The 23,898-nt window shown below is 41.6% G+C and overlaps 1 protein-coding gene and 2 long non-coding RNA genes across 51 annotated transcripts in view; 1 reads left to right on the top strand and 2 right to left on the bottom strand.

Annotated features, from left to right (window-relative positions):
- Nucleotides 1-23,898, bottom strand: part of YTHDC2 (YTH N6-methyladenosine RNA binding protein C2) — a 226,249-nt gene that overhangs the window by 112,005 nt on the left and 90,346 nt on the right. For 38 of the 49 annotated variants that reach the window (XR_014838547.1, XR_014838549.1, XR_014838546.1 and 35 more), the window contains one exon: nucleotides 15,057-15,135. The exons of the other annotated variants lie outside the window; for them this stretch is intronic. Coding sequence is in view for 8 of the 38 variants with exons in the window: in XM_085014257.1 (XP_084870383.1) it covers nucleotides 15,057-15,073 (17 nt within the window). In the remaining 30 variants the exon portion in view is untranslated. The remainder of the gene's footprint in view (nucleotides 1-15,056; nucleotides 15,136-23,898) is intronic. 49 annotated transcript variants of the gene reach the window in all.
- Nucleotides 411-14,296, bottom strand: LOC146405688 (uncharacterized). The gene is made up of 2 exons (XR_014838584.1): nucleotides 14,262-14,296; nucleotides 411-2,232 (listed from the first exon to the last, which is right to left on the bottom strand). It is a non-coding gene; the product is annotated as an uncharacterized LOC146405688 (long non-coding RNA).
- LOC146405687 (uncharacterized) overlaps nucleotides 22,071-23,898 on the top strand; it is an 82,394-nt gene continuing 80,566 nt past the window's right edge. Inside the window, exon 1 of the long non-coding RNA XR_014838564.1 lies at nucleotides 22,071-22,407. This is a non-coding gene — a long non-coding RNA (uncharacterized LOC146405687). The remainder of the gene's footprint in view (nucleotides 22,408-23,898) is intronic.

The following is a 23,898-nucleotide window of genomic DNA, read 5'->3' as shown; positions in this document are numbered from 1 at the left end:
CAAAAACTTAGGTAATACAGAAACTACTATTCTGGAGTGAAAAATGACTTAACCGGATGACATTTCATGCTGGTGACTACAGATTCTCCATCTGCAGTAGAAGGTGTACTGTGTCTGGCAGAGTAGTTAAATTTGCATTCTGTCAGGCAAGACATGCATCATGTGATTGAATTAGCTGGAGATTAGTTCCTTTAATTAGCAATCAAGGCACATGATGCTAAACATAAGAGCATTGATTTTGAGTCCTGCATACCTCAGTCCATAATAATAAGGGAAAGTTCTTGTATACATTCCTTGCAATGTTTGATATCAGAGTAAACAGTGGGATAAAATTCGGGTTCTAGTCTTTAATGACTCCAACGCAGATGTTGCCGTTGACAGGAAGAGATATGTTGAGTGTTGTTTCTTAATTTGCTTAGCAAGATTTGACATGTGGTGAGCCAGAATAGAAATTTGAAGAGTTGAATCAAGATGTGTTGAGGGAACTTTGGGTGAAAGAAGTGATAAACGAAGTAGGTCTGACAACATGATGCTGCAGATGGAAACTTTTTTAGAAAAAAAACTTCTGAGGATTGCCTGTTTGTATAACCTTATTGTTAAATTCAGTTACTCTTGGCAAACAGTTTTCCAGTCTCTTGGGACAGAACATGATGGGGGATGATATGAGAAAAAGAATATATATATACATACACATATATATGTATGACTGGGTCACTTTGCTGTACAGCAGAAATTGGCAAAACACTGTAAATGAACTGTACTTTAAATAAAAATAAAATAAAATAAAATAAAATAATCACCAAAAAAAAAAAAAAAAGGATACCCAGCCAGCATTCATTCTAAACAATGTCCATTGTCCATCTATTTACATTTGTTTACAGGGTGCTAAGTGCTTAGAGATGGCCCTAGAAGATTGAGCTGAGAGAAAAAATAAGGTGATAGAGTATGGGGTGAGGTTAGGCACCAGGTCCCCAAATGCCAAATCTTGCAAGTCCTTTTGATTCATATTGACCATGCCTTTCAATGCTGGCAAAAACTAAGGAATTTACCACAGATTGGTTAACAAGAAGGATGAACAGATTCTATTAAGATGAGGGGCATTGATATTTGTAGATCTCTTCTCTGATTAAAAAGAAAAAACATAGTCACTCTTCAAAATGTCTGCTAAGTAATAATACAGACATGGCGCCATTCCAACCACTAGAGCTTTGGTCTTAAGACTGCCCCATCTTAAGCATGAGCCAGGTGAATATCTTTGGGCCAACCATAAGAGCCAGGATTTAATTTACTTCCATAAGGTCCTCTTCTTTCATCAACCATCCTTGCTAATTCCAGAAGCCTTATTCATTGCTTTTGAATTGCTTACCAAGTTTTTCCCTTCCTTGTGACTGTGTTCACTCATTTTACTTTTGAATTTTTTGAGGATAATGAATTTTTATGGCCCTTGGAATCAATCACCCCCCATTTAATGCATTACAGTTGCATTCAGAGCAGCATTTTCCAAAACCAGGGCCCTGGAGCTCATGCCTGTTAAAATCCATATGCCCTATTTCCATATCCCATTTTCAACTTAGCCTATTAGCATTTCTTTTAAAAAAGTATTAACTCACTAAGCTACTAATGACTGGTGGTCTTAAAGAGGGTTGTATCTTTCCATAGGCACAGATCTTGCTCAACTTACAATGGGATTAAACCCCCCAATAAACCCATCAGAAGTGGAAAGCATCATAAGCCAAAAATGCATTTAATATACCTAATCTACTAAACATCATAGCTTAGCCTCACCTACCTTAAAGTGGCTCAGAAAACTTATGTTAGCCTACAGTTGGGCAAAATTATCTAGACAAAGCCTATCGTACAATAGAGTACCTCATGTAATTTATTCAATACTGTCCTGAAAGTGAAAACCAGAATGTTAGGATGGGTACAGAATGATTGTAGGTCTAACAGTTCTTTTCCCCTCATGATCTCATGGCTGGCGGGGAGCTGCCACTGCCCAGTATCATAAGCATGTATTGTCCCACATATTGCTAGCCCTTGAAAAAATCGACATTCTAAGTACTGTTTCTACTGAATGTGAATTGTTTCACACCATTGTTAAGTAGGAAAACCATAAGTTGATCCATCATAAGTCGGAGACCATCTATATTTTCTTTCATTTGTTCCTACTATAAATATTTGTGAGTCAGCAGGCTGGGCACTATGAGTGTGTGGATTCTGTCAGTCAGAGTCCTGGAAGGAAAAGGATGGTACACTTAAATTGGAGGATTTAAAGAAGGTATCATAAAGTGGCTATTTACAAGTTATCTGTTAGGTGGAGTTAAACGCAGGGAAAGGACCAAGGATAGTGCAATGCCCTGGGGCTGTTAGCACAGTGGTGGGGAGCTCAACACCAGCACCACAAAGAAGAGGTGAGAGGAAGGAAACTGAGGCTGGGAGAGCTGTGTGGAGAGATCCACCTAATAGGAACCTATCAGATGACTTCAGGTAAAGGAAGCCATCAGCCCATGATGACCTTGATTGATGGTACCTTCCATCAATCAATCCTTCCAGGATACTGCTGATATTATCAATACAGATCCACTTCTTAGGACCCAGAAGTGTGAGATGGATAAGACAAGGGTTCCTTCTTAGGAGCCTGCAATAGTGCTTGCCACACTTCAGAAGATGCAAGGTTCACATGAAGGGTTTGTTAAAACACAGATTCTTGAGCTCTAACCTCCAGCAATTCCGACTCAGTAGATCTAGAGTGAGGTGGGGAAATTAGCATTTCTAACACATTTCTGTTGTCACCTCTGCTGCTGTGGTACAGATCACATTTTGTGTAGCACTGGTCTGACATTTTGAGATAGGGCAGGGCCAAACCCTGAGGAATGAAGGTCTAACAGCAGAATATCAATTCTATTACAACAGTGGAAAGATATTTTTGCCACTTTCTTAGCACACTATTGCCAAGCCTGATTTCAAGGTAAGATGATCTTTTTTTTTTTTCTCCTTGCTTTTTAAGGCTGCACCTGAGGCATATAGAGGTTCCTAGGCTAGGGGTTGAATGGGAGCTACAACTGCCAGCCTACACCACAGCCACAGCAATGAGGGATCTGAGCCTCGTCTTCAACCTACACCTTAGCTCATGGCAACGCCGGATCCCTGACCCACTGGGCAAGGCCAGGGATTAGACTCTCATCCTCCTGGATACTAGTCAACTTTGTTTCCACTGCACCACAACAGGAACTCCCAAGGCAAGCTGATATTGACTAAAAGTCACTAAAGAAGAGAGTTTTGAATTTGCAAGTGAGACTATAAGGATGGTCATGAGTGTAATTTTTCTCCTCCTGAGTAAATCTTCCTCTTGAAAGAAGCCACTGCCTCAGAGCAAGATGGAGACATTTCATTTTCAGTGTGAGCAAAGGCTAACCGTGTAGATACACCATTTTTATGATTGAAATATATATATTATTAAAACTTCTAATTAAAAGAGAGAATGGAAGTCAGATCATTTCATTTTTAACATCTTCTGTAATAATTTCTCCTAAGAGAACTTCGAAGCTAAAAAAGGAAAACAAAACAGCTATACTAAGCATACAGGAAACCATGGGAATTTCTCTCCCAAATATTCTTGGACAAGAGCCAAATCCTTTCTTTTCTGCTACTCTCTCTTTAGCATCATCCCATGAATGTAATGCACAGTTGACCAAAAATAACGAGGTAAGTGGCTTAGGGATCAAGTCATCAGGGAAGAGGAGTTAACCTTTGGCTAGAGAGCAGGAGAGAATCAAAGTGTCTGAACTGAAGTACCCATTCAGATCTATCACTCTGTACATACATAAACCAATGACCCACTTCATCTTCTTATCTCCCACCACTTACTCCTAATTTTTTCCTTCATCAATCAAGATTTTCATTCAAGCAGATAGAACTACTTCTTTACCTTTCATTCATTCATTGCCCGTTGACTTCTCTTCCCAACTCTTCCAAAACTGTGCTGGAAAAGTTGACCCAATTATCTGATCTCTCAGCAGCATTCAGTGCTGAAAACCTCTCCATCGTCTTGTGGATTTCTCAGGCATTACTTTCTTCTGGGTACCTCCTACGTCCCTGATGATTCCTTCCTATAACCCTAGTAAATCTGTCATGTCATGTGGGTCAGTCTCTACTCAGAGACTTTCCCAAGATGTCCAAAGAAACGACTAAAAGCAATTTAGCCTAAGAACCTGCAAAGAATATTAAAGGGATATAATCTACATCTAACTCAGCCACAGGTATCCAAGATTCCTATAACACAAGTTTCCTTAAGCCTCACAGCTTGTCTGGAGCCTCTCAAACCACAATCTCCAAAATTCTCCAGAGAGGAGACTCTTTTCCTTTATTCTTCCACAATCCTCTTCCTTCCGTCTCTTTATTATATAGATTTACTTGCTCTTTCTGCCTCTGCTTTCCTTATTAATTTAGAAGAGAGAGAAAACAAGAAATGAGGAACCAAGTACATATTTCTTCTTAAAGCATGGGTGAGAAGTGGAGGAAAAGTGATGTAGGGGGTGATGACTCACTGTAAGTACTATTGTTCCACTACATGCTGATTCTCTTTCATTGGCCCCTCTTGATCTGTCTTCCTCTGAAATCCTGGCATCACCCCACGTTTCCATGATTGCATTGCCTTTCTGGTTTTTACCAGCTATTCCTGTGGTTCTGACTCTCTGAATGGGAATTGTGAATTTTTTTTTTCCTTTTGAAGAACATGTACTAGACATCTCCAGTTGGATAACCTACCAACTCCTCAATATTCAACGTTCTCCAAATGTCACTCATCATCTACACATATGCTTCTTCACCAATGTTCCTACTGCAATTGCTCCACATTGCCCAGTCCTAGAAGCTCAGCATTATGCTTGATTTGCCCCCCTCTTTCACATCCCATCTCAAATTAATCATCAAGTTCTGGGTTATTCAGTCCCCCAAATCTCTCCAATTCATTGCTCTTTCTCCACCTCTATATTTCTACTCTAAGATATACCTTTACTATAGCTTTCCTGAACTATTTCAACAACACCTTAAATGTTCCCTGGCCTACAGACTAACTCTCCTCAAATCAAACTTCTTTATCACTGACAAAATGACTTATCTAAAATGCAAATCTTACCCTGTTATTCTACACTCTGCTGTTTAAAATCCATCACTGTCTCCCCCATTACTTATAAGATCTGGGTCCTTTAATATCTGAGCTATCTCTGCCTCTCTCTTTATGCTGAAGCTCTTCTAAAAACTTTGCAGGTCCCTTACAATCCAACCTCTATGCCTTGGCTTGCATTTCTCTCTCTCTCTCCCTCTCCCTCCCTCTCTCTCTCTCTCTCTCTCTCTCTCTCTCTCTCTCTCTCTCTCTCCCTCTCCCTCTCCCTCTCCCTCTCCCTCTCCCTCTCCCTCTCCCTCTCTCTCTCTCTCTCTCCCTCTCCCTCTCTCTCTGAACTGCCCTTCTTTCTCCACTGGTTAGTAGCAAGCCACAATTTACCTTACTAGACTGAACTAAGCGACCCATCTTGGTGCTCCTGTTGCCATAGCATGGGATTTATCTGTATGCTCAGGTCTGTTTGGTGCCCATCCCTAAGATGAATTTCTCATTAGATGTTTTTAAGACTGTTAGAGGTAAAATTCAAGTTTGGTGGTAACAGGAAAAAAAAATCATGGGACTGGAAATCATAACTCGGGGAGAGTCTAAGTTAGCTATTAATCCACTGTGAAATCTTGGACAAGCCACTTCCCTTCTCTGTGCCATCTTGCATAGGAGAAACTTAGACCAGTTAATCTTCCATGCTCTAATTCCTCCTTCTACCTTCCGACATATTTAGAGATTACATTGACTTATGTTCACATGCTGCCTTTTTGACCTTCCCATCATATCTCTGTTTCCTTTATCCAGGGCTTTATATAAAAGAGTTGTTCTTAGTCCTGGTTTCTCTGTGGCACTTTACAAGATACATATGACTGGCCCTATTTCAAAGGATTCTGAATTTATTGTAGTATTCTAGCATTGGTATTTTTAACAAGCATTCCAGGTGATTCTAATGTGCAGTCAAGATTAGCAACTAATAACATCAAATAGTGAGTTTCAAAGTTTGACCTCTAGACCAGCAGAATCAGCATCATTTGGGAAATTGTTAGAAATACACATTCTCAGTCTCCAAGCCAGACTTACTGAACTTGAAACTCCAATCTCTACAGGTAACTCTGATGCAATCTAAACTAGCCTCTTTTTGAACACTTCCCTCTCAAGGCCATCAGGTAGAAATCAGAGGTCACTTACTATATTTTCAGAGCATTATATCCCTGCTATTTATGTTTAAAGATTTTCATTCAGAAAACTAAAATCAACTTCAAAGTTGTTGTTTATGCTACACTACATCTTCCAGAGGGAGCCTCTGTCTGTATCAGAGTTAACATGTTAAAAATACAAAGAATGTATATATGTATATGTGACTGTGTCAATTCGATGTATAGTAGAAAACTGACAGAACACTGTAAACCAACTATAATGTAAAAAATAAAAATTATTTAAAAAATAAAATAAAAATATATATTAGGTTAGGGCACGGAATGGAGTGATGGAGTTCACCTTGGAGAGCAGTGGGGCATAGTTCTAGCTGGGATATAGGATAAGAGCGAAAATCAGGCACAGATGTTGCCAACATGGACAGGACCCTTGGAAGTACGCCCACTGGAATTGGCTATGGGATTGCTTTTTTTTTTTTTCCCTCTGATATAAAATGTCTGATTTCTAACCCTTTTTCACACATCCTGGAATGAAATATGTGGTCCTGACAGAGGTTACTGGTCATCCAACATCTATAAAATTGAATATTCGTCCCAATTAATGTCCTGGGAAATAGAACACCAGTTTTAGACCCATACAACTTGACTGCCTGAACTTGCATCAGCCTTGATAATATTTCAGCTTCATAAGGAGCTTGTTTACATCATCTTTTCATCCTCCAAACACAGGGGCAGACAATAGCAGCAGAAACCTCACTCTCAACACGTTCTGCCTCCAAGAGAGGCAATCACGCTCTTTTGGGTTTAGAGATGAACTCCAATCCTAATTCGTCTGTTTTATTTATTTGAAGATTTTCCTAAGCAATCTCTCTTCTTTAAATTATAGAGCTCTGGAAATGCATTTATTCAAACACTCGTCAATTCTAGAACAAAATATTTCTATTCAAAAACAACATATTTCTTGTATACTTTCACATTTTAAATTATATCACTTATATGTGGAATTAAAAAAAATACAACAAACTAGTGAGTATAATCAAAAAGAAGCAGACTCACGGATATGGAGAACAAACTAGTGGTTGCTAGCGGCAGGGGGCAGTATAGGAGTGGAAGAGTGGGAGGTACAAAATATTGGGTATAAAATAGGATGTATTGGACAACATGGAGAATAAAGCCAACATCTAGCCACCATTGTAAATGAAGGGTAATCTTTAAAAATTAAATTGTTTTTAAATGGCCATACTACCCAAAGCAATCTACAGATTCAATGCAATCCCTATCAAATTACCCATGATATTTTTCACAGAACTAGAACAAACAATCCAAACATTTATATGGAACAACAAAAGACCCAGAATCGCCAAAGCAATCCTGAGAAACAAAAACCAAGCAGGAGGCATAACTCTCCCAGACTTCAAGAAATACTACAAAGCCACAGTCATCAAAACAGTGTGGTACTGGTATCAAAACAGACAGACAGACCAATGGAACAGAATAGAGAACCCGGAAATAAACCCTGACACCTATGGTCAATTAATCTTTGACAAGGGAGGCAAGAACATAAAATGGGAAAAAGAAAGTCTATTCAGCAAGCATTGCTGGGAAACCTGGACAGCTGCAGGCAAAGCAATGAAACTAGAACACACCCTCACACCATGCACAAAAATAAACTCCAAATGGCTGAAAGACTTAAATATACGACAGGACACCATCAAACTCCTAGAAGAAAACATAGGCAAAACACTCTCTGACATCAATATCATGAATATTTTCTCAGGTCAGTCTCCCAAAGCAATAGAAATTAGAGCAAAAATAAACCCATGGGACCTCATCAAACTGAAAAGTTTTTGCACAGCAAAGGAAACCAAAAAGAAAACAAAAAGACAACTTACAGAATGGGAGAAAACAGTTTCAAATGATGCAACCGACAAGGGCTTAATCTCTAGAATATATAAACAACTTATACAACCCAACAGCAAAAAAGCCAATCAATCAATAGAAAAATGGGCAAAAGACCTGAATAGACATTTCTCCAAAGAAGATATATAGATGGCCAACAAACACATGAAAAATGCTCAACATCGCTGATTATAAGAGAAATGCAAATCAAAACTACCATGAGATATCACCTCACACCAGTCAGAATGGCCATCATTAATAAATCTACAAATAACAAGTGCTGGAGGGGCTGTGGAGAAAAGGGAACCCTCCTGCACTGCTGGTGGGAATGTCAACTGGTACAGCCACTATGGAGAACAGTTTGGAGATACCTTAGAAATCTATCCATAGAACTTCCATATGACCCCACAATCCCACTCTTGGGCATCTATCCGGACAAAACTCTACTTAAGAGAGACACATGCACCCGCATGTTCATTGCAGCACTATTCACAATAGCCAGGACATGGAAACAACCCAAATGTCCATCGACAGATGATTGGATTCGGAAGAGGTGGTATATATACACAATGGAATACTACTCAGCCATAAAAAAAAATGACATAATGCCATTTGCAGCAACATGGATGGAACTAGAGAATCTCATCCTGAGTGAAGTGAGCCAGAAAGACAAAGGCAAATACCATATGATATCACTTATAACTGGAATCTAATATCCAGCACAAAGGAACATCTCCTCAGAAAAGAAAATCATGGACTTGGAGAAGAGACTTGTGGCTGCCTGATGGGAGGGGGAGGGAGTGGGAGGGATGGGGAGCTTGGCTTATCAGACACAACTTAGAATAGATATACAAGGAGATCCTGCTGAATAGCACTGAGAACTTTGTCTAGATACTCATGTTGCAACAGAAGAAAGGGTGGGGGAAAAATGTAATTGTAATGCATACATGTAAGGATAACCTGACCCCATTGCTGTACAGTGGGAAAATTTAAAAAAAAAATTAAATTGTTTTTAAAGAAAGGACTTGTAACTTGATAAAATTTGGCCTGAAAGGAATAAATAAATATTTATCTAGCTCCCCCACTAACTCTAAATTTCATTCAGATAGACCATGTCAGTTTGTTTACTACAGTACAGCCAGGGTCCATCGCTTGGTAGGCACTATTAAAGAGTGAATAAATGAAATACTGAATGATGCCTCAAGTGTAATACAGGTGAAGGAAAGGGTTCCATGGGCAGACAAGGCAGCTCATAACCTGCTCTGGGGCAAGTCTATAATGAATACAAATCAAGAACATTCATTCTCTTTGTTGAAAAGAAGGGAGGTGATTTCTTTCTCTCTCTGTCTCTCTCGCCCCAGAGCATTTACTATTGAAAACCTGTAAGTGCTTTCTCCTCTCTTTAAAATGTATACAAATCCTTCTGAAAACCAGATAGGCCTTTCGTAAGCTTTTGAGAACATCTTTCTCAAAGGCCTGGGAGTTATCTTTTTTTTTTTTTTTTTGTCTTTTTGTCTTTTTTTGTTGTTGTTGTTGTTGCTATTTCTTGTGTTGTTGCTATTTCTTGGGCCGCTCCCGCGGCATATGGAGGTTCCCAGGCTAGGGGTTGAATCGGAGCTGTAGCCACCAGCCTACGCCAGAGCCACAGCAGCGCGGGATCCGAGCCGCGTCTGCAACCTACACCACAGCTCATGGCAACGCCGGATCGTTAACCCACTGAACAAGGGCAGGGACCGAACCCGCAACCTCATGTTCCTAGTCGGATTCGTTAACCACTGCGCCACGACGGGAACTCCCGGAGTTATCTTTTTCAAACATAAACATCAAGAGAGATAGCACCCTTGTCTCCATGTGTCTGTGGGAGAATAGGTGTCTACCTTTGGTGGGCACCTTGCTCTAAATTGCAAAACTGCCTCCTGTCATAAAGGAATGAGGAGTTTGGTGTTTTTATTTTTTTCTGGGGAAAGCCAATTAGCTAACAAAGATGGTCACCTCAATTACCAGATAACCTAAGAACGAACTATGCATAAAGAATGGTGTTGTCAAGTCCTCTTACTTGTGGACTAGTTATTATTTACCTTAAAACATATAACGTAATGGATTGTATCTATTTGGATACAAAAGGGTAAGATGCCTTTCTATCTTCTCTACTACTTAGCGGGTTGCTGGTGATATACGTCACATTCTGTTTCATGCTAATTCAATAATAAAACTGTTTTCTTTCTCTACTACCTCTTTAGGGAGGTTTTCTGGGTTGGGAGATTTTGTTTCCCTAGTACAAGCAAGGGGCAACCAGTGGAGGATATATGGGAGAGTAGAAATTATCCATGCAAAAAAGGGGAAGAGTATGCATCATGAGAAAAAGCCAGAGAGGTCAAAGAGGACTTGATGCAAGAGAGATGCAGGGAAAAGGCAAGTAGGGAAGAGCCCCTCAAGCTATGTTAAGGGATTTGAACTTTATTTGGAGGGAAATTGATTAAGCAAGGTGGTATCACAATAGGATTTGCCTTTAAGAACCATAACTCTTGTTGCTCTGAGCAAAATGATTGGAGGGATGTATTAGTGGAGGTAAGGAGATACAGTTAAGTAAGAGAGTCAGTTATCAAGATGGACAATAATAATTACAGTAATAAAACAGTAATAACAATAATAATACATAACAGGTATTGTCATAATTTTTATGACTTGAAATTTGTATTATCATCTCTGTTTATAGATGAGAAAACTGAAGCATATGCCAAGGATATAACTTGCTCAAGATTAGTGTGAGACAGAGCTGGAATTTAAACCTGGGCTCAGAGACAGCTCCCTTGACCTCTACTTTACACTGCCTCCCAATGTCAGTTTGGATAAAGGTGGTGGCGGGGTGGATATGGTAAGGTGGATTGAGTCAAGAAACATTTAGAAGGTATAATAGACAGGACCCAAGGATTGAGTGGATGTGGGGAATGGATAAGAAGAAGGCGTTAAGGATTTATTCGGTTTTATATTAGTAGAGTTGAGCTAGTCCCTGGAAGAGGAGTGCCAAGAACACAGCAATTTTAGAAGGGAAGTTAAAGAATCTGAAGGACACACTGTATTGAGAAACCAGGGTAGAGATGTCCGATGAAGCAGCTGTTACATAGCCCTGCAGCTCAGGAGGGAAGACAACCCTGAACACAAGAGGAGCAGCTGAACTTGTGGGAGCAGATCAGAATACCCAAGGGGTGAGAGCATAGTAGAAGGGAGACCTGGATCGAATCCTGGGGAACATCTACCTTCACAGGAGATGAAGACCTGCCCAGAGAAGATTAGGAGGAAAGAGTGTGGTATTTGCAAAGCCCAGAAAAAAGAAAAAGGCCCCCAAAGGAAGTAGGGTCAATACTGTTAAAAACTGCCATAACATCTTCTCCGGCTCAGACAGAAGTAAGAGAGGCCAGGACCCTCCTTGCCCAGCAATCGGCCAGTGTGAACATAAATCTAACTTAGTTTCTGATGGAAGTCTAAACGTGGCTGTACTTCCATTTGATTTTTGCTTTAAATGTTCAGACTGCTGTCATTTTTTTTCCCCTGGGATGGTACACCATATTGCTTTCCTTCTGTGAGGCTAAGTATGCAAAGTAAGATTGCAAATCTCCTGCTGCCTCAGGAGGAAAATGCAGAAAGTGAAGACTGGGGCAGGAAGCAAACCTAGTACCTGTCTCTGTAAAACCCAAACCAGCCATTCTCAGAGTCTCTTCTCAGATCCCAAAGGTGCCGTTTACTCCTCAGGCCTCCCTTATTTGTGACGCTCATCTTCCTATGTATCTCATTTCATTCCTTGACATTTTGCTTTGGAAGCAGATTTAGGGTAAATTAATGATTATTTTTTGGAGAGATTTTGCTGTTTTCTTAAAAAATAGACCCGCTAATAGGATTTGTGCCTAGTCTGGGTAGGCTAAAATGGAGCCCATTATTTCTGCTTAAAGATTTGGGGCAATGACTAAATAATGTTTTCATTCTGTGCATCTGGGCAACTTAATCTCATTTTGTCCCCTGACATTTGAAGATGGCTTTAGGGTTTTCTTTTCTCTTTCCCTCTATTCATTCGCTCCCCAACTTCCTCCCCCCTTCCCTTACCCTATCCACTATTGGATTGTTCATCTTTATTGGCTTGGAAACAGGGCTGCAATGTGATTTTCCACTTGGTTTCTAGTGGAATGGAATTTTTAGAAGTTTGTCTATCTTCTGGCTGAATGTGGGTAATGAGGAAAAATTCTCTCCATCAAAGCTCAGAAGCTCTAACAATATTTACCTACCAGGAAGCACCAGGGTCTGGAGTTTTTATACAGGTGTCTAACCCAGTATATAAAATAAGGCCACACCTAAAAGGACAGAGGAAGGAAGGAACTAATGACAGGTCTTAAGGATCTGGAGATCCGCTCCTCACCCCTCCCTAGGCTTTTGGTACTGAGTTCTCATAGTCATGAACTAGAACTGGTTGGAATTCTGTGCAAGGCTCTGCCAATCCTGTTTTAGCACTTGTCGTGGGTAGTGATAGTTTGAGGTAAGATGTGAGATAGTGAACGGGACAGCTCTGGGGACAGGGCCAGATAGGTTTTTTTTTTCCTTAAGTTGGTAATTTTGAGAACCACCTAAGTTTGACTCCATTTAGTTCTCCTTTCGGCTCTGCTATGGACTTGCTGCACATGGAGCGAATATTGGTTTTGCTTGCCCCTCCTGGAAGTACAAATAGCAACCCCTCTCTCCAGGGCCGTGGGATGCTCTGGGTTGTGAGGCAAGTGAAAGAGCCTCTGTGTGCTGGCTAGTGCTTGTGTTTTCCTTCCACAGCAGATGAAGGTTCTAACAGCCATCGCCTGCAAAGAATCCCTCCTGCAGGAGCCCAGGAGTCATTGCTTCTAAATAGGTAACAGAAGAGCATTCCCTTTCCACTAAAAAGCATAAAGGATTCTGAGATGGCCAAGACCTCCCCTGTGAGGCTGGCAGATTCAAGCTGGCAGCTGGGAGAGGAGAGTAGGGCTTTCTGGAGACTAGAGGAATATGAGCCAGGGTAGAAGTGTCCTGTAGGACGATGCCTGGCTACAGACTCTCACCTTCACTCAATGGCAAGAAGGAAGGGAACCTGCATTTCCTGAGTATCTCGTCCATGCCAGGCGTAGGGCTAGGCAATTTTATGTAGATCCCCTGGCTTAAGAACTGTTCAGGAGTTCCTGTCTTTGCTCAGTGGAAACGAATCTGACAAGCAGCCATGAGGACACAAGTTCAATCCCTGGCTGGGTTAAGGATCCAGTGTTGCTGTGAGCTATGGTGTAGGTTTCAGATGTGGCTTGGATCCTGGGCTTTTGTGGCTGTGGCATAGGCTGGCAGCTAGAGCTTGATTTCACCCCTAGCTTGGGAAATTCCTTGTGCCACAAATACAGCCCTAAAAAGACCAAAAAAAAAAAAAGAACTGTTCAATAAGTCACTATTATGTAACTTTGCCTATGATGAAACTGAGACACAGAAAGGTTGTAAGATTTGCTGAGAAACCTCCAGTTAGTAAAAGATAAGGGTGGAATTTGAAGGTAAAACCATTTAACTTCAAAGTCTATTTGCTTCCCTGATAGCCTGCTTCTGGCAACTACTCTCTGCTCTGGCATTACAGGGAAAGGGGGATCACAATGGCCTCTCCCGCATTCTCTGCACACACTGGGGAGAGAGGCACTGAGCCTACTGCTTGTCTCTAGGGGTGGGCAAAGGACGGGGGACAGATGGTAAGGCTACGGTCCTCCCTGGCCACGAGGACTAGATCAGGGTCAGGCAGATGACAAATGAAAATCTAATGAGACTCAACTCCTAGAGGGGAGGAAAAGGTTCCTTCTTCTTCTGGGGTTGCTAAGCCTGTGGAATGTAAGGCTGAGGCCACCACCACATAGGAACAGCCTATCAGATTGGATCCCTGGCCTCGCTCAGTGGGTTAAGTATTCGGCGTTGAGAAGAGAGTGAGCAGAGAGGAAAGCACAGAGGAGACAGCACACAATTTCGAATATTGTGTGATATCACTTATATGTGGAATCTAAAAATATGATACAAATGAACTTATTTGCAAAACAGAAACAGGCTCACATACTTCAAAAACAAACCTCAGGTTTGGTTTCCAAAGAGGAGAGGTGGAGAGCTGGGGGAGGGTAAATCAGGAGTTTGGGATTAACATATACATACCACTAAGTATAAAACAGACAATCAACAAGGACCCACTACATAAGACAGGGACCTCTACTCAATATTCTGTAATAACCTCACATGGGAAAAGAATCTGAAAAAGGGTGATAAATGTATATATATAATTGATTCACTTTGCTGTAAACCTAAAACTAACACAACATTATAAATCAACTATACTCCAACATAAAATAAAAATCATATTAAAAGATAAAATTAAATTTAAAAAATCACTTGACTATTTCTTTTCTGCTGTGCCTGAAGCTACAACTACTCCAGGACTTTTCTTGATGGAGCCAGTTTTCCACCTTAAGAAAATATTTGCTAACTCTTCTGTTACTTGCAACTCAAAGAGCCCTGACAGCATTAAAGAAGAGGAATTCTTTTTTTTTTTCTTTTTTTTAGGGCCACAACCAGGGCATATGGAAGTTCCCAGGCTAGGGGTCGACTCAGCACTACAGCTGCTGGCCTACACCACAGTCACATCAATGAAGGATCTGAGCTATGTCTGTGACCTACCCCACAACTCATGGGAACGCCAGATCCTTAACCCACTGAGCAAGTCCAGGGATGGAACCCACATTCTCATGGATACTAGCTGAATATGTTTCTACTGCACCACAATGGGAACTTCAACAAGAGGGCATTTTAAAGGGTATTTATACTGTTTCTGATCTTCGGAGATGAGCAATTTATTTTAGGGAGGTAGCACACACCTGTGAAAGAGTGCCATCGCTATTAAGTGCCATGTTAATTTCCTATTGCTGCCATGATAGGTTACCACCAACACAGGATCTGAAAAGAAAACAAATGAATTAAAATGAATTACAGTTCTCTGGTTCAGAAGTTCAACACAGGTTTCATGAAGCTGAAGTCAAGATGCAGCAGGGCTGCATTCCTTTCTGGAAGCTTTAGAAGAAGCTCCATTCCCTTGCCTTTTCCAGCTTCTAGAAGCCACCCACACTCTACGCTTTGTGGCTTCCTCCCTTCGTCTTCAGAGCCAAGAGCATAATGTCCCCCATCACCATCACAGGTCTTTCTCTGACTCGTCTCTTCTGCAACCTCTTCCAGGTTGAAGTACCCTTGGGATTACACTGGACCTTCCCCAGTCCCCACACCCCCACCCTCATGCTCAGGGACAATGCCTCCATCTTAAGGTCAGCTGAATTGCAAACCTAATTTCATTTGCAACCTTAATTCCTCTTTGCCATGCAAACTAACAAATTCACAGGTTCTGGGAATTTGGATGTGAACCTCTTGAGGGGAGGTGGGGAGGGTTAGTTTCTCTGCTATAGAGCATTCTTTTTTTTTTTTTTTTTTCCGTAATTTTTTGCTAATTTGTTTGCTTTTGTGATAGACTGTGACCATCTCTTTTTTCCAGTTTTGCTCCAGTGCTTGCCATGGAGCTTATACCATATTTAGTGCCAATTAAAATTTCTGGGTTTGTTTGTTACAAAAAATAAGGGGATGGGTAATCAGGCCGGGAGGTCAAGAAAGGCTTTCTGGAAAGTGATTGTTTGGCTATGGCTTTGTCTTTAGCACCTAACACTGTAGATTTTCAGACAACATTTGGGGAGTAAATGAAAAAATGAAGGTGGGATTTGAACTGGGACCTCTTAAGATGGGTAGCATTTAAGTCTTACAATTAAAAATTGTGCAAGGTGTGCTGGGGGCTCGGGGAGAAGGAGGTGAAAGTAATGGCTGGTGTAGAGGGTTCACAAAAAGGAAGACTGGGGTTTTTGAACAGACAGGTCAGGCTAGGGAGCAACCTAAGGTACAAAGGACTTTTATTCTCTACACACAAAAGTCCCCAGAGCCACTTCACACCCTACATATGCTCCTAACACTCACTTCCTTGGTGAGTTCATCTGGCTTCATCAATGCCATCAAAACTCAGTTTCAGGAGTTCCCATCGTGGCACAGTGGTTAATGAATCCGACTAGGAACCATGAGGTTGCGGGTTCAATCCCTGCCCTTGCTCAGTGGGTTAACGACCCGGCGTTGCCGTGAGCTGTGGTGTAGGTTGCAGATGCGGCTGGGATTCCGTGTTGCTGTGGCTCTGGCGTAGGCCGGCGGCTACAGCTCCGAATGGACCCCTAGCCTGGGAACCTCCATATGCCTCGGGAGCAGCCCAAGAAATAGCAAAAAGACGAAGAAAAAAAAAAAAAAAAACTCAGTTTCAAGTTTTACTTGAAACTGAGCAAGGCCCTGTGGGGCTCCTGGGCACAAAAGCCTTTCTATGTCCCTCATTTCTTGTTTTTAGGAAATGGGCCTCATTCAACCTCCATGGCCTTCCCTGAGTTATAAAGGACAGGTAGAGAGTTGTTGATGGGGAAGGGAGGGGATGCAAGGACAAGGAGGAACTGGCAAGCAATAACAGCACAGACTTGGGGTAGGGTTCTGGCCTTCCTCAAGGGATACACATAATGATGTAGGCATCTTATACACCTAAGAGAAAAGTTATTTTCCTTATGCTTCTTTTTCAAATGAACAGCTTAAAAATGAATAGTTTAAAACTGAATAGCTTGGAGCCCTTTCCTTCTGTTTCTCCCTCATTTAATTATACCCTGAACACAATCATCTATAAGCTAAAGACTAGGCACCCTGAGGACAACTGCCTGTGGATTAAAGATTATTAGCACATGATGTTTTTCAGGAACTTTTCTAGTTTATTCTAATCACTGATCAATATGCCCTTTTTGCAAGTAGTGTTACTCTAGGCAAAGTCAAGATGCCAAAAGCCAGAAGACCACCACCAGGATCATGCTGAGATTTTCTGATACAGCTTCAATGACTAAGATTCCCCACAAAGAAAGAAGAATGCGTGTCTGCCACAGCCTTCATTCTTATCTGAAACTCTGTTTTTCTCCTTTTAGACTATATAACTCCCTGCAATTTTTCTACAAGGGCAGGCACAGTCTTTGAGGCATTTGTCTAGCAAAGCAATAAAAGTTATTTTTTCCTCCTGCATCCAGAACTCTGTCTCTTCATTTCTATTAAGCACCAGCGGACAGAGGCTGAGTTTTAGCAACACGTATCTAGACCTACGTCTCCTCGGAGCACCACACTCACTCAACAAAGTGCTTATTTGACATTATCACACATGCATCTAAAATGCATTTCAAACTTCACAGGTCCAAAACCAAATTCCTGGTTTTCAACCTCACTCCCCAATACCAACTTTCTCTTCCCCAGTCCTCCACATCTCGATGAATGAATACTCCAGCCTCTCAACTGCTTGGGGAGAGGACCTTGGATTATACCTTCTCTCACACCCCACATTCAACACATCAGCAAATCCCAACCACTCTATCTTGAAGATATTTCCAGAATTCAACTATTTCCTAACACCCCTGCCACTAAGCCTTAGTTCAAGGCACCTCTCAACCAGTATTACCATAAAGGCATCCTATTCCAGCATTTCCTCTTTATTCTCAATAAAGTAACCAGAGCATTCCTTCTATTTTTCATTTTTTTAAAAAATGAAGTATAAGCAAAAAAAACCCCTGAAATATAGGTGATTTACAATGCTGTGTTAGCTTCAGGTGTACAGTGAAATGATTCAGTTATGAATACATTTGTTGGCATTCCCACTGTGGTGCAGTGGGTTAAGAATCTGACTCTAGCAGCTCAGGTTGCTACAGAAGCACAGGTTTGAGCCCAGTCCCAGCAGAGTGGGTTAAGGGATCTGGTGTGGCTACACCTGTGTCTGGGAGTCAGTCCCTGGTCCAGGAACTTCCATATGCTGCAGGTGTGGCCATCAAAAATAAATAAGCAAATGTATACATTCCATTTTATATACATATTCTTTCTCATACTCTTTTCCCTTATAGGTTATTACAAAATGTTGAGTATAAATCCCTGTGCTGTACCGTAGGTCCTTGTTGCTTATCTGTTTTATATATAGTAGTGGTGTGCAACGCTAATCCCAGTCTCCTGATTTATCCCTCCCCACTCCCTTTCCCCTTTGGCAACCATAAATTTGTTTTGTCTATGGGTAGAATATTCCTTTTAAAATTCTAAGGAGACCACTGCTCCAACTGGTCCTTTTCCCTCCCCTGCCCCACTCCCAAGTGGTTCTGCATCTCACTTATTACAACAAAAGCTAGAGACCTTACAACAACCTGAAGTCCTTATACCCTCTGGCCTTGCTCCCCACCCCCACCCCACCCCCGTCCTCCTTGCCTACTACTCTCTCTCATCCTCCTGAGTGAGCGCCAGCCCCACTGGCCTCCTTAACCACGTCTTAAACACACAGTCTGCCTGTAACACAGGACTTAGGTACTTAGAGCTCTTGCTCGCTCCACGGACTGCTCTTTTCCCAAGTGATCAAATGCCCCCCTCACTCATTTTTCTCAAGTCTCTGCTAAAATATCACCTCCCTAGAAGCACCTTCTTTCATCCCCCTACATACAAGTCCCCCTCCCAGCATGCCCTATTCCTCTTAAAAAAAAGGCTTTCCTCCCCCTAACGACCCACTCCTAGCAGCCTTCACCAACCTCTAATGTCTGATTTACTATAAATTTGTTTGTTCTATGCCCCCTCCACTAGAAACATAAGCTCCAATGGTGGAGCTTACATTTGCAATTTATACTCAGTGCCTAGAACAGTACCCAGCACAGGGCAGGAACATAATATTTGTTGCATGAATGAATGAATAATGGAAAATAGATGAGGAAGAGTCATTAGGGGGTGGGCTTTGGAGGAATGAGGCAGATGCAGATTGCGGGCTATAGAACCATGGATGAGACTCAGCTCGAAACACAGGTTCCTGGAACGGGGAGTGTGGGAAAGGACAGGTAGCATGGGAGAAGTCTGCAATGGGAACCTCTTAGATATGGTAGAACGAATAGTGGAAATGAAGGGAAAAGGAGAGTCAGTGATGTGATAATTTCTAGGGAAATGGGAATGGGAGTGCCACTAGGAGAAAGATGGGTGCTGGGAAAGGGCCCCTTTGGAGAAGAATAAGCTCTCAGTGTTTGGCTCATTTCCATTTGATGCACCTACAGGACATCGCCTGAGAGGCTTCTCTCAGAGGAAAGGGCAGAGACTTAGCATGGAAGGTGGACAGGATTCCCATGTGCTCTCTTGGGCCGTAGTCTACTCTTCAGGTGGGCTCAGTATCCAGCTGAGGTTAGAAAATACTCAGATATGGGGTCCTGCCAGAGAGGCAGCTTGTTTGGAGCTTAGCACACAGAGAGGGCAGCTGTGGGCCCTTCTAGTGAAGTGCTGAGTGGGGCAGGAGGAAGAGACAATCAACCTGGCAACGGAAAAGTAAGAATCAATGTTTGTTCATATTGATAAGAATGTTTGGGATTTATCAGGGATTTCTGTCGACTGGAAAATGCTCTTTTAGAAAATTCCAGTTTCGTGAGTGATTGAGACCATCTGTAGCTTTAAAGTCCACTGATAACTGGTATGTGGTGGCAACCTTGACTGCCCAGGAATGTGCTACCTCATAAATCTTGCTTAAATAATGCTCTCATGTTACCCTCGTTGGGATTTCACTTGGGCAGTTTCACCAGTTAAATACTGGCAGAGCCCTATGTTCCTACCTCTTGGGTAAGGAGATGGGTTGCCTCTTCCAGAGAGCTGGTGATGTGAATAGAAAACTTCTATACATTCCTGGGTGAGGACACATGGCTCCTGTTAAGAAGGCTGTGTGATGGAAAGGAAAGAGCCGGCCCCCTAGACCCAGTATTCAGATGCTGTGGAGGACAGTACATGGAACTGAAGTCCCATCAATTGCCTAGTGAGCCTCACTAAAACACAGAGAGGCTGAACCCTCAACAGCTCATTAACTGACTCAACCAATTCCCTTCAGGTAAATTTTTTTTTTTTTTTTAATGGCCATACCCACAGCATATGGAAGTTCCAGGACCTAGGCCACAGCTGTGGCAACACTGAATCCTATAATCCACTGCACCAGGCCGGGGATCAAACCCATGCCTCTGTAGTGACCTGAGCCACTGCAGTCAGATTCTTAACCCACTGTGCCACAGCAGGAACTCTGCCTTCAGGGAAACTTTTGAAAGTGGCAATGATCCTTAGCTGGGCACCTCTGAGGCAACAGCAAAGAAGACCAAATTACCCTCCTATATAAAAATACACACCTACCTGTCCTCTCTTGGTGCATTCTGTGAAAAGCACAGGCCCTGATTTTCCCTGCAGGATGCCTCACTTCTTCCACTGTCTTCCCTCCTTCAGGCCTAGAGCAGGTGTTTGCTTTGCCCTGGGTGGTTTGAATAGATTCCTAATGGACATGCTAGTTTGGTCAAATATTTACCCAAATGTGTGATCTTTTCTTCAGGGACATGAATGATTTTCATTTTTGCCTGAATTGTGCAGCCTCGAGGGGAGATGACAGAGCATAGTTTATGGAATACGGCTTTCTTATCTCCATACATCACGGTCACACTTACAGCATCACGGTCTCAACCCAGTAAGCTCTTAATATTCAACTTTCTGCCCAAGTCATCTGCCCAGGGACATGAGACTGTGCTGGGCAGGTAAGCCCTGGCCTTCTGAGTCACAGCTGGGACTAGGTCCCTTTGAAGTCTCAATTTCTCCTGCCATGGTAATGAGCTGGACATGCTTCTCCAAGGCTCCAGGTCTCATCCTCGGTCTGCTGGAATTTTTCTTTCCAGACTGTTTCCTTTTAAAGTCATTCCCTTCCTCCCTCACCCCAGCACACCAGCATCAGCGCTTCAACTGGAAGAAATACAGGAAGGGTATACAAATACAGGAAGAGCCACTGCCTTCAAACAAGCCAGAAGCAATCTCTGAGATAAGGAAAAGCAAAGGTTGACAACCTGTTTGGCAGAGCCAGATACAAGAAACACAGGGAGAATCATTACATGGCTCTCCCAATAAATTATCCTCACACAGAACAAAATCCACCTCTACTTGTTATGCAGCCTCTTATAGGCTAGGTACCTGTTTTTTCATGTTTAAACAGGGGATCCTCTTAGGGTTGTTCCAGGAAGTAAGCATCATAGCTCCTCAAAAGGAGAAAACTGGAAATTCATTCTTCCAATATATACTATTGAGTATCTAGTATACAATAAGCTCTAAGGATAAAGCAGTGTCCTCTTTGGGGATTGACATGCTGATGAGAAGCTGAGGCTTAAGGAAAAAGTAGGAAGCCTCCAGCTACATAGAGTCAGGAGGAGGAGCATTCCTGGGAGAGGATGGGGCTCATGCAAAGGCTCTAAGGCAACCGCAGGTGCAGCTTGAGGGGAGGGGTCTGCTCACATGAGACTTGCTGGACAGCATGAGTATTTGGATTTCAAGTTAAATAAAATAGTAAGAGTCCACTTTCCAATGCACATTTTAAAAGATCACATTGTCTTCTCTAGCTAGAGGAGTGTAAGAGTGGGAAGAGGAAGAATAGATTGGGCTAAAAGAATCATTTAGGAAAGAAAGTATGTGACTTGGGCTCTACATAAAGGACTTTTCACTCCTGAACAGTAAAAAAAATCAGTGTTAACTGGTTGCCAAGAGCATCAAAGTGAACAAAGTACATATATGCACTCAAGAGTAAACGTCTTCCCTTATGATATATACAAAGAGTTCTTTGTGACCCATTTTAAACAGTCTACTTAGCCTTTGGATCATATCTAAGTCTGGTATCTCTATGGGTCAAAGTTAGAGAATAATAGTATTCTAGTGCTGCTAAGAGGTCAGCATGGGGTAACTCTGCCTCAGCCTGGCTACACGTAGACCCTTTCAGTCCAGATGAATGTATACTCTTTGAAAATTAACAGCTTTATTGAGATGAAATTTACATGCCACAAAATTTACCTCTTTACAGTGTAGAAGTCAGTGATTTTTGGTATATTCACAGAGTTGTGCAGCCATCATTATGATATAATTTTAATGTGGAAGTTCCTGGGCCAGGGACCAAACCTGTGCCACAGTAGTAGCAAGAGCCACAGCAGTGACCACTCTGGATCCTTAACCCACTGAGCCACCAAGGAATTCCTGGAGAATCTTTCATCACATCGAAAAGAAGACCCATGCCCAGGAGCAGCCATTCTCCATTCCCAGCTCCCTCCCTGCCCCCAGGTAAGCACTAATCTACTTTATATTTTCACAAATTTGCTATTCTGTACATTTTATGTAAGTGTAAATATGAAATATGCACCTTTAAGTGACTGGCTTCTTTCACTTTGCATTATGTAGTCAAGTTGATTCATGCTGCAGCAAAAATCAGTACTTCATTTCTTTTTAGTGATGAATAACATTCTATTGTATGGATGTACCACAATTAGTTTATCCACTCATCAGTTGACAGGTATTTCGGTTATTTCTATTACTTCTACTTTTTGGCCATGATGAATAATGCTGCTATGAACTAATATGTATAATTTTTTGTAGACCTGGGTATTCATTTCTCTTGGATACATATCTAGGAATGGAACTGCTGGTTCACACAGTGAGTCTATCTAACCATCCATCTATCTATATCTAATCTATCAATCTATCTATCTGTCTATCTATCTATCTATCTATCTATCTATATATATATATATATATATATTTTTTTTAGCCACACACCAGCAAAATGTGGAAGCTCCTGGGCCAGATACTGAACCTGCATCACAGTTGTGGCCTGCACCACAGCTGTGTCATTACCAGATCCTTAACCTGCTGTGCCACAAGGGAACTTCCACAGTGAGTCTATATTTAATTGTCTGAGGAATTGTCACACTGTTCTCGTGAATGTATGCTTTTGTTTCTTTTCTTTCATTCTTTCTTTCTTTCTCCTTCCTTCCTTCCTTCCTTCCTTCCTTCCTTCCTTCCTTTCTTTCTTTCTTTCTTTCTTTCTTTCTTTCTTTCTTTCTTTCTTTCTTTCTTTCTTTCTTTCTTTTTGTCTTTTTAGGGCCACACGTACAGCATATGGAAGTTCCCAGGCTAGGAGTCAAATAAGAGCTATAGCCACCTGCCTACACCACAGCCACTGCAACTTAAGACCCAAATCACATCTGTGGACCTATACCACAGCTTACAGCAATGCTGGATCCTTAACCCACTGAGTGAGGCCAGGGATGGAACCTGCACCTCATGGATACTAGTTGGGTTCGTTACCACTGAGCCACAACCGTAACTCCGAATGCATATTTTTGAAAATGCTGTGTGCACAGTGCAAGAGGTATCACCCTCATACTCTAGGGTTGCACATTTCTTAGGTTTTCTCCCTAAGCAGGAAGTTTTTCTTTATAATGAATTTTAAAAAGTATTTTTTTATATTTGTATATTTTACAGGTTTCCCAAACAAAGCAATGAATACTTTAGATTATTTTCTTTCCTTTAGATTAGTTCTTATTTCTCTTATTCCTTAATAGACTATTCATTTAAAATGTAGACATCAAGACCTATCACCCTAAAAAAGATCTAACAGATGCCAGTAACTACAAAAAGATTGCTTTCACAATGTCAACGCATATTGCTGTCTATGGTCACTTTGACCCTCAGGTCTTTTTCGGTCATACTTATGTAAGTTGGTTTAATTTCTCTCCTCTATCTGCAGTGTTCTATATTTATACTTATCATTCT

The sequence above is a fragment of the Sus scrofa genome, chromosome 2 (genome assembly GCF_054392235.1).
Source record: "Sus scrofa isolate SSC_HxYL_T2T_F1_AM1 chromosome 2, Sscrofa_HxYL_maternal_Yorkshire_Landrace_v2.0, whole genome shotgun sequence".
NCBI lineage: Eukaryota > Metazoa > Chordata > Mammalia > Artiodactyla > Suidae > Sus > Sus scrofa.
The sequence above is the reverse complement of the archived record's forward strand: the minus strand, read 5'-3'. Positions and strand labels throughout refer to the sequence as shown.